The sequence below is a fragment of the Lytechinus pictus genome, chromosome 5, assembly GCF_037042905.1.
Source record: "Lytechinus pictus isolate F3 Inbred chromosome 5, Lp3.0, whole genome shotgun sequence".
Lineage (NCBI taxonomy): Eukaryota > Metazoa > Echinodermata > Echinoidea > Temnopleuroida > Toxopneustidae > Lytechinus > Lytechinus pictus.
In genome coordinates, this window is record NC_087249.1 from 4,889,557 (window position 1) to 4,905,358 (window position 15,802).

Here is a 15,802-nt window from a genome sequence, read left to right on the forward strand (position 1 = left end):
AATAATATTTTTCTAACGTTTTCATAATGTTACATAATTAGTGTAAAAATAACATTTTTGAAACGTTAAGATGTTATAGCAATAAAATCTAATGTTATAAAATGTCATGAAAATATGTTTTCAAAATATTTCAACAAAACATTTTATTGAAAAATGTTTTTCTAATGTTCTCTAAAAATGTTTCAAAAATAGTAACATAATATTTTTGACGTTTTGTGACATCATTTTAAGAGAAACACAATGAAATTTTACTGACATCTTTATAATATTATATCTTTGATGTAAAAATAGCATTCTAAAAACGTTGTTAGAATATTATGACAGTAATAATAAACGTTCTTAGAATGATAAGAGACTGTGTTTATATAATATTCTAACAAAACAGTTTTGAAAAAAGTTTTTCAAATGTTTACCAAAAATGTTTCAGAAATATATAAGAAACATTCTTATTTTTACGTATTTGGGATGTAATATTAATATTTTTGAGAAACGAATTAACATTTTACCAAGATATTTATAATGTATCTTTATGTATATTTATAAAATATCATTCTAAAAACGCTGTTAGAATATTCTGACAATAACATCAAACGTTCTTGAAGTGTTATACATTTATGTTTATATAATATTTTAACTAAACGTTTTTGAAAAATGTTTTCCTATTTATTTTCGGAAACGTTAATGAAATGTATTTTAAACATATTTTCCAATGTTTTTATGATATGATTTTTACATTTTTTCACAAACTTAATAATACTTTACTAATATTTTTTTAAGGTTATGTATTTTATGAGAAATTAACATTTAATTTTTTTTAAAGAATATTATGACAATAACATAACCGTTATAGAAACGTAATGAAAATATGTTTTGTAATAGTTTAACAAAATATTTTGAAAAAAAAAAATGATATTTCAAAATGAATTAGAAACATCCTTATGTGTGTCTTTATAATACAATTCTAACATTTTATAGCTTAACTATCATCTTTATAAAGTTATACATGTGATTTTAAAATAATTTTCAAAGGTTGTTATAATATTATAGCAATAAGACATCAATGTAGATTACATCCCACACTATTATGATGCTAATTTTTACGGCGTTCGCGCGATCAGCAGCCAAGATCTCAAGGGGGGAGGGGGTTAATTCGGTTACACTTCGTAATTCCGAAGTTTCTTATTGCGAAGGGTAGTTATTCCGAAACACTTAAATTGCCCATACCTCAATGTACGTTAATCCTAAAATGAAAAAGGGTTCGTTAATCCGAACATTTGTGGCGTTATTCCGATGGTTCGTGAATCCGACAACAAAACAGGGTTCGTTATTCCGAAGGTTCGTAAGTCCGAAAACGAAATAAGGTTCTTTATTACGAAGGTTCGTTAATCCGAAAATGAAATAAAGTTCGTTATTCCGAAGGTTCTTTAATCCAATCTGTGGCGAAGCCGGGAAAACAGGAAGGGCAAGTGTGGTGGAGGGGGGTTCAATTGTCATGAGGATGGGAAGGCAGGGACGGCGGAACGTTTTTTTTTGTTTAAGGGGGAGGCAAAACCGAAAAGAGAACTGTCTTGTATGTCAAAATGGGCATTTTGGTGCAAACGGATATTTTCACCTTAAAATTGTCATGTGCGTGAAGTCGTGTATTTTGTAGTAATTAAGTTGAGCAAAGCTTTTTTGAAGTGATTTCTGATTCTGATAAAATATATATATTTAGGCTTTAGTTTCCGCGAGAGGGCGTGGCGAGCACTTTGGATTTTTTTTTTCAATTCCGAAGTTGTAAAACTATCCTTTAGGTTAATTACGGCGCCTATTTAGTGTTAAAGTGACATCCTTGCGAGATGTTGGAGAGCGAATCGGAAGCTCAAACTTTTTGACACTTCAATACGAAGTAAAAATTTAGCATTCCGAATTGCCCAAGCTTCCTGTTTTCCCGGCTTCGCCACGGATTATTCTATTTTTCGGATTAACGAACCTTCGAAATAACGAACTTTATTCCGTTTTCGGATTAATGAGAGCGAAGTTGGCTCAGTCGGTAAAGTGTCTGCCCGTCGAACCAAAGATCGTGGGTTCGAGTCCACCCCGGGCGGATGACTGGAGCCAGTGCGTTGTGTGTAAACGTCTTATGCAGACTATGTTACAGTGGAAAACAATCCGTCCCTCGGATAGGACATTAATGGAGGCCAATAACGTTAAGAACCCACACACTATTCGAATAAGAGTAGGGGAAAACCACGGTATAAGTACGTGGTCCACCTGCATTCCCCCAACCAGTTATATCGGGAGGAGACTGCGTGTTACAGTTCTGTGTGCGCCCTGCTAGGCGACTCAGATTGCCTAGCTCCTCCAAAAATGCGCCTTTGAATGTCTTTGACAGATATTATACAAATATATTGGTACCGGGTTTGAGAAAGTATAGTGGAAAATATTTTTGTCCGAGGTTAGTTTGGCAATTACTATTTTTCCAGAGGGGCGCCAGCCACGAGGGAAAATAGTAACATTGCCGTACCGACCGAGGATAAAATATTTCCACTACACTTTCGAAAGAAAATCTGTTTTATATCCCTTCCATAATTAAAGTTTGAACGAAAATATTGGTAATCTAGTCCTAATTGGCCCGTTTCCATGATCTGGACAAAATCTAGATCGGTTTAGCTCTAATTTAAGCAAAATTGGCTTATCACTCAATGCTAGCCGGTTCCAATAAACTGCGCGTCGGCTCCCAGTCACTCCTGGGGCCGGGGTGGTGTGTTGCGCGGCGCGGCGGCTGTACTAGTGAGATCGATCTTCTAACGTTAATAATTCCACTTACCGGTTGTGAAGGTTGTGAACTAACCCTGCTGAACTAAAATCAAACAGCCCGAATCATTCGATGATAGAATGATGGCCATCATTATTTTTATTTTCAGCATACAGATTCATTGTAAACAAGCAAGACGCGATTTCACATTGACAGTTATTTATCGGAGAGTTTGTGATTCAGCTAGCATTGCACTTTACCTGTGTTACCTGTGCTCAGGCTCAGCGGTCCCCTGATAAATTAAAGTGTCTGCGCCGGTGCATCACTAGACTCATGCATGCCCGGTGCATGCCGGTGTAGCGGCGGATTTGGTTCCACCGGCGGATACCGTATCCGCCGGCAGATATCGTTCTTAATGGCCGATATCGTTTTTAATCGGAACCATATCCGCCGGGTTTGACGCGGCTTGATGTTTGCAGATTTGGTTCCTCGGCGGATTTGGTTCTATTGATTATACGTGTAATATTGATTTGGACAGACAACCTCGGCAGCGCGCGCATGCGCGGCTCGGCAATAGCGCGTTTTCGCCCAGCGTCGTACGACGCTATCTACGACGTAGAACGATCTCTTGGTTCGTGCGTCCGTCGCGCTCAACTCTCGCTTGTAAGCAGTTTCGCAAATCGCTGAACGCGGCCGGATCGACCGGAAGTACGTAGACTGCATGACGTCACCACTACTAGGGAAAATCCCGCGCCCGCATGCACGCGATGGGCGAATGTGTTTACATCGGCTCAGCTTGCTCGCTCTACAAGCGATCTGATTGGCTGTTGACGGCTGTTGACAAATCCTACGTTCTAATGCGGACGCCCGCTAATTTGCGGAAGAACCGTCCGTGATTTGAGCTCAAGAACGCTCGGGCCTCTGTTTCCATGGAAGTTGGCGATTTTTGCACACGACCCTTACGTTCTACGTCGTACGACGCTAGGCGAAAACGCGCTATTGTCGATCGCAGGGGGGGATTTTCGTCCGCCTTTAGTGAATTTTTATTCAGGGGCGGATCCATACAGCTTTTGAAAAAGGGCTCGATGGGGGTGAGGATTAATAGGAGAAATAATGTCTCGATATGTATTACGTAGACCTAGCTGACACATACGCAAAACTATGCTATTTATTATTATAAGATTTTGATGAAATTTTCATAATTTTGTTTTGTGATTTTTTATACTATTTTCAGTCCGCAGTATGCATCGGTCTCTTTAACTGTGCTTTTTCACACCATGTTTAGTGTCAGTTTGCCAGACTGTTTGGCGAAAATTTGCACCCCCATATAGGCCTATAGGTTTTTGAAACTACAAATTTTTAGAAAAATTTCAACAAGTTAAAATTTTCATATTTCAAATAAATGATTCAAATTAGTGTATAAAAATATTTTTTTTGCTGTTAACTCATATTATTGCTTGTAGAATGCTAATTTTTGGTGAAAACATAAATTTTTTATTTCTAACAAACATAAAAAAGGAATGTCAGAACATGATTAATTTCTTATGTAGTTTATTGAAGGCCTATTTTTAAATTTTCATGTATTTTTTTAAATTTGTTTTTTTTTATTCTTTTTTTTTTCAATGTTAAGGAATCTGAATTAATTTATTTGATTTGATTTGATTTATTGTTTTTTTCTGCATCCATGGAACATTCGTATAATACATTTTCCATAACATAATAAACATAATATTATGTTAGCATTTTTGGCATGAATCATAAATAAAGTATACTAAAAAAATTATTCCAGACAAAAATGATTAACTACCAAATTATTATATGATATTCACAATTTGCAGGAGAAGGATTGTCATCATAAGCAGATTGCTTGAAGAAAAATGACAATCCCAAACTAAAACTAATTAAATTAATTTATGCATTTATAAAGCAGAATGGGCATATTTATTTTTAAATACGAAACATCAATTCATGCAATATTTTTAGTATGAAGATGAAGATGATAAAGGTGAGGGTGACGGTGATATGATGATGATGATGATGATTGAAGGGGACCGGAAGATCACCCTGACAAAAGTTAGATACGCCACGTACTGTTTGGTGCTCCCTAATTTACCTCTCAGTCATCAAATTTTAAGATCAATATGGGATCTTTAGTGAAATATAATTTCTCCTTTATTCTTTTGTTTCTTTTACTTTACCCCTCCTGGTTTTCATCTCTTTATTTTTTTTGCCTTTCTTTCTGTCCCTGCTCATTTCGCCCCTTTTGCCTCTTTTCCAGTTTCCTAAATCGTTCTTGCACATTATGAATATATCTGGGGCGTATACGCGAGGGTAATATAGCACAAAAATATGAAGAGGAAGGGGAGGGAGAGAAAAATAGAAAAAATATACGAGAAAATGTGGAGGAAATAATAATAATACATTGGAATTTCGTAATTCAAGAATTTCATTTGCAGTGATCATTATTTATACAAATTTATACAAATACTGATTTTAATTATCGAAACTGCCATTGTTTGTCTTTATTTAATACTCTGTATTAATCATAATTGATGCATATTGTGCCCAATTTATCCCCAAAATTGTGATAAGAAGGACTTTTCATACTGCAATAAATTAATAGGTATAAAATAAATTAACAAATGCATGTTATTAGACTACAAGCATTATCATATCATGGGGTAAATTCTTTGTATACTAGTAGTGCAGTAGACATTGAAAGTTGAATGAAGACTAAATGTGGACTATTTAAAGACCCAGACCAGACCCCAAAAGTTGACAAATCAGTCAAATCGAAACCTATTAATTCAAACTAAAAACAGAAATGCAAGTTTTATGCAGTCATCGCTTACAGCTGAATATTTTGCTTAAGAATAACTCCAATTATCGGGTTTCGAAAATATACTTTCTTGTAAATATGCTTTCACCGGCCTCGCACCGAGACCGTGACGTCATGTAGTGTTAGAAGTGGTGTAATTCCCGTAGAGTTGTAACAAGAAAATGGGTTATTTTCCCCTTTCAGATTACGCATTTTATTTCTTCACTTCTATCACATAGAGATATCATGAATATATTTTTCTGCAAGCTTTAATTGATGAAATCTACCGCTTTTTGACTAGTTTTCTCGTACCACGTGACGTATGTGAATGAAGGATATCGCGATAGCGCAAGAACGATATCTTCCGAAGAGAGTGGCCTTTCTTGGTACTGAATCCGCCGGAGGAGAACCATAACCGCCGGCGGATTTGGTGCCTAGAACAGTATCTGCCAGGCGCAGGATCCGCCGGTACACCGGCGGTGGAGGCAGTCCGTCGTGCGTTGTGCCCGAGTGATTGCGCGGTTTTCAGTCGGACGCAAAATAGTAAAAAAGAACTATTCTATTCTGACGTCACGTACTATTTTGATCTCCGATGATTTTCCTTTTTCTGGTGAAATATAGTCACGTGAAGGGCTCTCGACCAATCAAATAGCAACAAATTTTTAGTAAGGGAAATACGTGGCGCTATACAAATGCTATGCATCATCATCATTAATGAACCTTTGGAATTACGAACCATCGGAATTATGTACCTTCGGAAAAACGAACCTTCTGAATATTCGAACGTAACGTATTGAAGATAACCCTCCCCGGTTTTCTAGCTTTTTCAAAAAAGACCGGTCTGCATGGTTAGGGTTAAAGGGGGAATCCCAGCTGAAAATAACGTGTTTTTAACTTGAAGAGATAAAACCCCAATTCCACAGAAAGCAAGACCTCCAGTCCCATACCACAGAGGGGAGACCTTTGAAGGACCTTTCAATGAACAAAACTTGGCAAGGTCTTACAGCAGTCTCCAAGATCACTGAAATTTGTCATCTCTGTGGAATGGCTCAGAAAGACCCCTCAAAGAACTTTAAAAGACTGATGGGTATTTCTTGTCTTACTGGTCTTAGACTAGTCGTATAGAGATCTTTCAATGGTCTTTCTAAGATCTTTTATGCAACAAGACTAGTGATCTTTCAGAATTTTTTCCATGGACTTTGCCTGGTCTTTCAATGATCTCTTATGCATGTTATGAGTCCTACAGTGATCTCCGCAAAAATCTTGAGAGACTGCCGAAAGATCATGGAAAGACTAGTAAGAACTTTGAAAGTTCATCGAAAGACCACTGAAAGACTGCTAAAAACCATCAAAAGACAATTTTCCTGTAAGACCGCTGAAAGACTGTTTTGAACCGTTTCAAAAAGCTTTGGGACTCATGAGGACCACGAATACCATTGAAAGATTTATCAGGAATCGTGAAAGACCTCGGAGATCTTTCAAACTTCGTTGAAAGACCCTTGAAAGATCAAGCAAGTGTCATGGTCTTACAGCAGTCTTTCAGAGGTCTTGTTCTCTGTGGAGTGGGGGTTTAAGACAAGAAATATCCATCAGTCTTTCAGAATTCTTTGAGGAGTCTTTCTGAGCCATTCCACAGAGATGACAAATTTCAGTTATCTTGGAGACTGCTGTAAGACCTTGCCAAGTTTTGTTCATTGAAAGGTCCTTCAAATGTCTTCCCTCTGTGGAATGGTAAACCAAACAAGCAACTTATTGAAAATTTGTCAAAATTGGTCAGGGAATAACAAAGTTATGACATTTCAAAGAGTTGCATTATTTTGGTGAAAGTCGTGTGCATGTCTTCATAAATATTCAATGAACAAACCGATGACGTCACATCCCCACTTGTTCTTCTGTATTTTATCATATGAAATTATATTCATTCAAATTGTGTCCTCCAAAAAATTAAAATATTGGATTGACAAATGATTTAATGCATTAGATATTCATTGATTATTTCATTATAAGTGACACATCATACACGCATGTATAGAAATATGAAGTAATCACAATTTCATATAATAACATAATAAAAAGAAAAGTGGGGACATGACATCATCAGCTCACCTTATGAATATTCAAGACGGCGTGCATAACTGCTTTCACAGAATGTTGCTACAATAACTTCTTTATGTTATAAGATTTTGATGACATTTTCAGCATTTTCTCAGTGAATTCTACTTTGTTTAGATATAATTATTTTCAGTCCGGATTACCCCTTTAATCTCTTCTATGTATAATAAAAAGCTAACCGATTAGAATGGTTTACATTGTGCGAAGAATTTTCAGAACTCACTGACCTTGTTTAACGCTACAGAACGGAAATCTTATTGGAAAGAATTTCGGAATTTAACGTTACTTTCATCAGAACCTCAATTCAAGTTCCAGAGTAGAACGGAGTATGAATGATTGGGATTTTGGGGGAAGGAACGTTAAGAGAGCAACAGGTGCAGCATCCTCTGAGTGGACACCTGTCTTGAGTAACGGTCATCTCATCAGGGCTTGTACCATCACACTAGGTTATCGCGTCTGGTCGGGCAATCGCGTAACCCGACCATTCGAGAAAAGGGCTTCCTGAATTCCCGAAACGTCTGGTCCAGTTTACCATTCGAGAATTTTGCTATAATTTCTCAAAACATTGGGTAAACTGGACCCGACCTTTCGGAAATTTAGAGGGCCCTTAAGTTTTCTCGAGTTTTCTCTAAACATTGGATAAACTGGACCTGACCTTTCGGAAATTTAGCGGACCTTTGATTTTTCTCGAGGTCGGGTTTCGCGATTGCCCGACGGGACGCGATAACCATGATAACCCGATGTGATGGTACAAGCCTCACATCACTGTGTTCTCTTTAACCGACGAAGCTTTCTTCTCACCTTTACTCTTCTTTATATGTTATGCTAAATGGTAGGAGTAGGATTGAAAATACCTTATTCATGAGTGTAGCGCGTTAGCTAGGCATCAGATCATGGTCAAGGGGACGATCACCATGCCTGATCACCATACCCTACATGATACGATCCTCATCACAGTAGCCCTGAATAATGGCTGAGATACCACATATGATATGGGATTCAGGAGGTTGTTTCCATACGTCAAAAACGCGAAGAAGACGTAGAGTTGTATGGGAATACGAGGAATGATGAGACGAGCATCGATGGTCAGGAGTAAACTGATCACGCTGAAAGGGATCCAGGTCACTACGAAAGCGACGATGATGAGGGAGAGGGTCCGTGTGGCTTTGCGCGACTCGGAGGGTGATTCCATCCGCTGTGCGCTGGATTTCTACAAGAAGAATTAAAAGAGAGTGGTTGATAGGGGCGGATCCATGGAGGGGACGAATCGGCTGCGGTCCCCAGCGGCGCAAGAGAGAGAGAGAGGGGGGAGAAAGGAAGAAGAGGAGGAGGAGGGAAGAATACTAGAAATAAAGGAAGTAGGTGAGAAATAAGAAAATAAGAGTGAAGGAAAAAAAGATTGGCTTATGGCAATACAGGCCCTTACGATGGCGCCCGGGGCAAGTGCTAGAATCGTGCCCTTTGCTTAGTAAACACACTTCCAGTCAAAATAGAACATAATATTAATGCGAGTGCGAATAAGCGCGAGCTAAAGATTATTGATATTCAGACCTGAAAAGGGAGCATTTAAAAAGACCCTTTTTAGGAATTCATACAGATTATAGGTATCTCATTAAATAAATCGACCTAATACGAGGGCGAATCGCGAGCCTATTTCCTTTCAATATTTAGAATGACTATTCTAAGCACTTTTTGTAATCATTGACTTGATGCATTTATCTAAACAATAATAACGCGAGCGCGAAGCGCGAGCTGAAAATCATTGATATTTAGATTTGAAGTCCGGACACATTTGGGAGATGTAATCCCACTATATGTATCTAACTAGCATGAGAGGTGAGCTGAAAATTTGAATATATCTACTTATCTGAAACGGAAATTTTTTACGGACAATTTGTAGAAATTTATGAAAAGGATACGTATCTCATCGGCGTAATGCGAGCGCGAGCTGATCTTTAAATATATTCTCACCTAAATGCTAAGTTCACACCAACGGCGAATGCCGCGCTTTAAATCGGCGATCAATTCGGCGTCATTTTTGTTTACTTTTCAAAAAATCTCACGATCTCCTCAGATATGTTACGCTCTGATAAGCTCTGATACGCTCTGATACGAAGTTCGTTCCCGCTTTGGGCGACAAATTATTTTCCGAATCGCTACGGCTTCTCACGCTTTGATGCCGATTGATCAGGATTTATTACGCTTTAAATCACGCTTTGATATGCTTTATTACTCTTTAATAAGCTTTGATGCGCTTATCACGCTTTAAATAACGCTCTGATACGACTATCAAGCTCTCTTGTGCATTGATAGGCTGTGCTCTGTTTCGCAATTACAAAATTCGAGATTCTGATTGCATCCCGCCTCTGATCCAGAGTATATATAAAGATGCAGCAGATACACGAAATCATTGCATCTTTGGCAGAAGAACAAGGTATGGAAGTTCAATATGTACCAGAGTATGAATCATCTTATGATGTAGACATGACCTTTGTCTCCCTGCTATATAACTACATCTTAGCCCTCGAGGCAGAGGAGAGAGAGGAAGAACAGCAAAGACAAGAGGAGATTGAACTACCAGCAGGAGGGAGAAGACCATTCATCAGGTGCTGCTGGACCAGGCCATGGCTCACTGAAGAAAGAAGACAACAGTTTGGCCAGTACACTATCCTCTTGGACATACAACTGAGGTTAGAGGACCCTGTTGCCTTCACAAACTTCACTAGAGTGACCCCTGAGGTGTTCGATGAGATACTTGCGAGAGTGGCACCAGTCATCCAGAAGCTGGCCTCAAACTGGCAATCACCTTGAGACATCTGGCCTCTGGGGACAACTACAGATCACTGGCATGTGGTTTCAGATGTGGTATCTCAACCATATCAGAGTTGATTCCAGGAGTGTGCAGGGCCATTGTAGAGGCGTATATAAAGATGAGGTCTTCAACATACCTACCACCCCTGAAGCATGGAGCACCCTTGCCCAGCAGTTTGAACAGAGATGGAATATCCCCCATGCAATTGGTGCCTTGGATGGAAAGCACATAGCCATTAAGAAGCCAGCAAACACAGGCAGTCTCTACCACAACTACAAGGGGTTCTTCTCTATACCACTGCTGGCATTGGTAGATGCAGATTACAAGTTCATCTGGATTGAGCTGGGAGGTAAAGGACACATGTCTGACTCCCAGATATTCACACACTCTGAGCTCTTCGAATGCCTAGAAGATGGGTTCATAGGGCTGCCCCCACCATGCCCTCTCCCTGGAGAAAATCAGCCTGATATTCCCTACTTCATCCTGGGTGACGATGCTTTTGCCCTGAAGAGCTACATGATGAAGCCATACAGTAGAAGAGGGGTGACAGATGAACAGAGGATCTGCAATTACAGGTTCTCAAGGGGGAGAAGAGTGGTGGAGAATGGCTTTGGCATCATGGCCAACACTCAACAGGTTCCGGTGCCTGTTGGGAACACTGGAACAGAAGGTAGATAACGTCAGAGATTTGGTGGAGACTGCTGTGGTGCTCCACAACCTGCTGAGGAAGACGGTGGCGCTGGCAGCCAATGCGATGGACCATGAAGATGAAGAGCACAACTTCGCACCAGGGGCCTGGAGAGATGGACCTCACTGGGAAGATGTTCCGCAACCACCTGCAATGGGGAACCTCGCAACTGTGGATGCCAGACATCAGAGAGATCATCTCAGAGAATACGTCGTCTCTCCAGTGGGTGCTGTTTACTGGCAACAAAGAATGGCTAGGGTGGTACTTCCTGATTGAGTTAAGAAAGGAGTGGCTCGGATATCGTCAGAAGCAGATGATGAAGATAAAGACTTTTGTGTTTGGAAATAAGAACATTATCCCATATGCACACTTTATTTATTTTTAATATAAGTTTGAAATAACTTTTGTATTATGTGTACTTGTGAAGATGTTATTATTATTATTGATGTTATTGTTGTTGTTATGTATTTCATCTGCTTGTAAAAATTTAAATACAGACTTAATTGTTTTTTTACCCATGAAAAATCAGATAATACTACTATTGTAAACAAGGAGTGAAAATTTAAAGGAATCAAGTTGCAGAATTTGAAATTTAGATATGTGCGATAAAAGATCTTTAAAATACGCATATCTTTGTTAATTTGATTATTACAAATTATTACAAATTGATTTTCTTACTAATTAAAAAATTAGTAATTAACCCTTATTGTAACAGTGAAAATAAAACAAAGGAAATGAAACATAAAACATTATAAAATTAAAAAATAAAATATAATAAAAAAATAAATAGAAAAAACTTTGTGGAAAAATCAAAGTTTTCAACAAAGTTTTCTATTTATTTTTTTATTCTATTGCCTTTTCTATTTTATTATGTTTTATACAGGGTGTCCCATAAAAAATGCCCGGTACACTTCCTGTCGTTTTTTTTTGTTTCATTATTTTTTGTTTCATTGAAGAGACCAACTCTTCATTTGAGAGTAACTGATAAAAAAAAATCACATTCAGTGGTTTTTGTGTTATAATACTTCTTGCAAAAGTCTGTAAGCGGTAAAAATCAGGCTGAACGAATCCTTAACTGTAGGGCCTATGGGAAAATTGGTGAAAGAGCGTACAAAGTGGGGTCACCGCTTTGAACCAAGCTCTTAAACTCTGTTAAGCTTTCCTACGACTTTGTTAAGCTTTGTGACGCTTTGATAAGCTTTAATACGCTCTCCCCGCTTTACGCAATCCGTGACAGATCGCTTCAAATTTTTAAACAGTTAAAAAAAATTGGCGCTCTTGCTGAGTGTCCCGAATTGCTCAAAGCTTTCTCATGCTATATTACGGTCTTTACGCTTTAATTAAGCTTTGTTACGCTTTGCCGCCGCTTTGCACGCCGCTTTAAAGCGCCATCAAAGCGCCGTTGGTGTGAACTTAGCATATTTTAATGATTGTTTGTAAATATGAAGGAAGAGGATTTGTGTATCCCTTATCAAATCAGCGCATGATAAAAAGCTTTGACAGAACAGTTTGTAAGAATTAATGAAGATCGAATAACCTATCAATAAGCAAACCCGCAGCTAGAAATGAAAAGTTATGATATTTGCGGTTGAATAAGGATATTCAATATTCTAAGGACTGTTTGTTTGAATTTTTGAAGAGAATTAGTATATCACTAACCAAAGTTGGTATTAATATTCATCCCTAGATAAAGACATACAAGATTTATTTTCTAAATAAGCTTTTGGGAAACATGGTAATAGCATAGGACGGGGGCATTAATCACCTTCAGTGGTATTCCCTTTCTTTGCCTTTATTCCTTTGCCTTTTTTCTTCAATTTCTTTTCCTTTATTTGAACCCCTTATCCCTTTTTTGCTCACGTATCCCCCTTGCGCCCCCGTATACACGCCACTGATCAAGAATAAAAATATTCCGCCCGCGCTTCGCGATTGCATTGCCTGTTTAATGTTATGGTTACAAAAAAAGGGTCTTTGACTAATTTTTCCATCTAGGTCGCTTGTATCCCCATCAGCGCAGAGGATTATCTTTTATTTTGAGGGGGGACGCAACAATTATGTCCCCCTCCTCAAAAGGATAACCCTGTACTCTGACGCCCATGGTGTAATATTAATAATAGGGAAAGGAGTGGGAAATTAAAAAAAAAGAAGGTAAAAGGAGACTGAAAAAAAAAACCAAATACAACAAATACCACATATTACGTATTAGTAAAGAAATAATAAATAGAAACAATATAACTCGTTATTTTTATGACTTTATTTCTCTTATACTCTATTTCTCCTTTTCTTTCACTTTTTTTTCTGTTCCTTGTACAAATTCTTCCACCCTCATCTTTTTTCTTCTCTTTCCTTCCATTTTTATGTTGGCCGCTAATCATCGGCGGAAACATGTCCCCAAAGGTAGGGGGATCGGGGGCTGGAAAATTTGACAGCAAACAAAAAAAGGAAAAAGGTTATTACCCAACATGTAAGGTCATTTTAACCAAAAAAAAATTGAAAAGCGAAAAAAATAGGTTATCACCAAAAATGTAAGGTCATTTAGTCCAAAATACATGTTTTTTGTTGGCCGCTAATCGTTAATTTATAAATATTCCGTCACAAAGTTTTGGTTGATCAAGATGAGATGAACATCGAGCTAGATGTTCCGGGCAGCTCAGTGGCGTAACAAGCCAAAAATCTTGAAGGGGCAAGATATAGCGCATCGGGCAAAATTTACAAAAAATTGCGAGCGGACAAATATTTCGACATCTTTATTGCAAAAATAAATTTTGTGATAGATTTTGACATAATAATTCAGAAAATAATATCATATTTCACCCTACTCTCTTTCCTTTTTTTTCTTGGTCATGATTTTTTTTTTTGGGGGGGGGGGTGGCAAGCGCCCCAAGCCCCCTATCTATACGCCACTGGGGTAGCTTGAAAAGACTTGTAAAGAGTTTTATCCGACGATTGCCAAAGTAAGAATACTCTTCCGCCAATCAAAAATAAAGGATTTTTTCAGGGGAGCGTTTCTTGAAAATACTTGTCCGAAAGTTACCATTATCGTAATAGTGATTCTCAACCAATCAAAAGCAAGGAAAAATGTCAAATCTGACTACTTGTCAGACCAAAAAAAAATTGTTGATAAACACTACTGCTGATATTCTCGTGAAGGACTTTGTTTTATCTTATGAAAAAATACTCTTCTCTCTCATATCTCTTTCTCGCTTATCAATTGCAAACCAGATTCTTCCATTTTTATTTCTCATCATCTTCTCTTCATTCAACCATGAAGATTCAAATACATCTCCTAGAATGGAATTACCTGATTAGATGAAGTGAATCTGTTGTCTGGATGAGAAACGGTGACATCATTCTTCACTTCATTCTCGGGTTCGTCCACGCCCCCATCATGCTGATCAACGTTTGATGACGTCACATCTTTGACAATGCTTGATTTCGTCTTCTCCAACGACGACGACGACGATGCCTTCGAATCGAACTTCTTATTCACGCTCCTTCCACCGGCCGTCTTTCGTATCTGAAGAATGATGCGGGTGTAGAGAACAACGATGATGACGAAGGGCAGATGAAACTTACAGACGTTCTGGATCATGTACATGATCGGACTCTCGGAGAAGAGCGGCGCACATTGCGTGCCGTTGTCGTGGTCGACCACGAACTCCCAGACGGTGGTGTAACCCAACCAGAATGAGAGTCCTATAACCCAAGGTAGGCAGTTGATAAGAATGGCCTTACGTCTGGTTCGAGATATGAAATGGTTGATGGGGTCGTAGACGGCTCGGTGTCGGTCAGCGCAGATGACGACCACGCTGATGTTGGATCCGTTGACAATCCCGCCCGCGATACCGGTTAAGATCTTACAGATATCTTGGGGAAATGGGTAATGACCATGATAAGCATGCGCTACCTGTGCGGACAATGACACTCCGACAAGAAGATCAAGTATGCTGAGGTTGATGATGAAGTAGTTGTTATAGGTGCGGAGTCGCTTTTCGACAGCGAAGGCCAGAAGGCTGATGGTATTGGTGATGATGATCAGAGCAGTAAAGACACCACTACAGACAAGACTGGCAAGGCTAGAGGGTCGAGACCCCGCTTCGCCACCGATTTCTACTGATGCTCCGTCGGTCACGGAGTCGTTGACGCTATAATTCTCATAATCGGTCCAAATTGTGAATGTCTCTATCGTATCAAAAATACTGGTCATGGTTATATTAATGACTTCTCAAAATACCTTCGAATTATTTGTGTGTATATATACGTTCACAAATAAGAATAAAATTCCAGGTGATTATGGACAATTTCTTTTCAATACTTTCTGTTTTGCTCTGAATATAACTTGGCCCGAAACAATTTAAAATAAACCTTGTATGCCAATAGGAGTCGAGGAGCAAATCCTGAACAATCTGATCAAAGTGGAAAAATTACCTTTGAGGCGGGGTATTTATACCTTACTCCATTCGGTGTGTTGCCCTATAGCAAAGATCGGTCGAATGAAAAAAAAATTCTTCAATTCTTCTATTAACTGTCAGTGAAAAGTCCAATATCTTAAATTTACTCCTTATCCGAAAACTAGAATATTTGACTATCATATATTCATTCATATTTCATGATCATCATTATAACCATTTATTG

The 15,802-nt window shown here is 38.5% G+C and overlaps 1 protein-coding gene across 1 annotated transcript; it reads right to left on the minus strand.

Moving 5' to 3' along the window:
• Positions 1-4,364: 4,364 nt before the first annotated feature.
• Positions 4,365-15,584, minus strand: LOC135154113 (muscarinic acetylcholine receptor M2-like). Its single transcript, XM_064099366.1, has 2 exons — positions 14,469-15,584; positions 4,365-8,877 (listed from the first exon to the last, which is right to left on the minus strand). The coding sequence occupies exons 1-2, from the start codon at positions 15,372-15,374 to the stop codon at positions 8,590-8,592; spliced, it is 1,194 nt and encodes a 397-aa protein (XP_063955436.1). The 5' UTR covers positions 15,375-15,584; the 3' UTR covers positions 4,365-8,589.
• Positions 15,585-15,802: the final 218 nt, after the last annotated feature.

What these genes read in the sequence shown, in the direction of transcription:
- LOC135154113 (XM_064099366.1), bottom strand. Translation starts at nt 15,374, where the DNA reads ATGACCAGTATTTTTGATACGATAGAGACATTCACAATTTGGACCGAT. An exon ending in GATTCACTTCATCTAATCAG is followed by an intron (nt 8,878 to 14,468) that starts GTAATTCCATTC and finishes TTCTTCTTGTAG; the next exon opens with AAATCCAGCGCACAGCGGAT.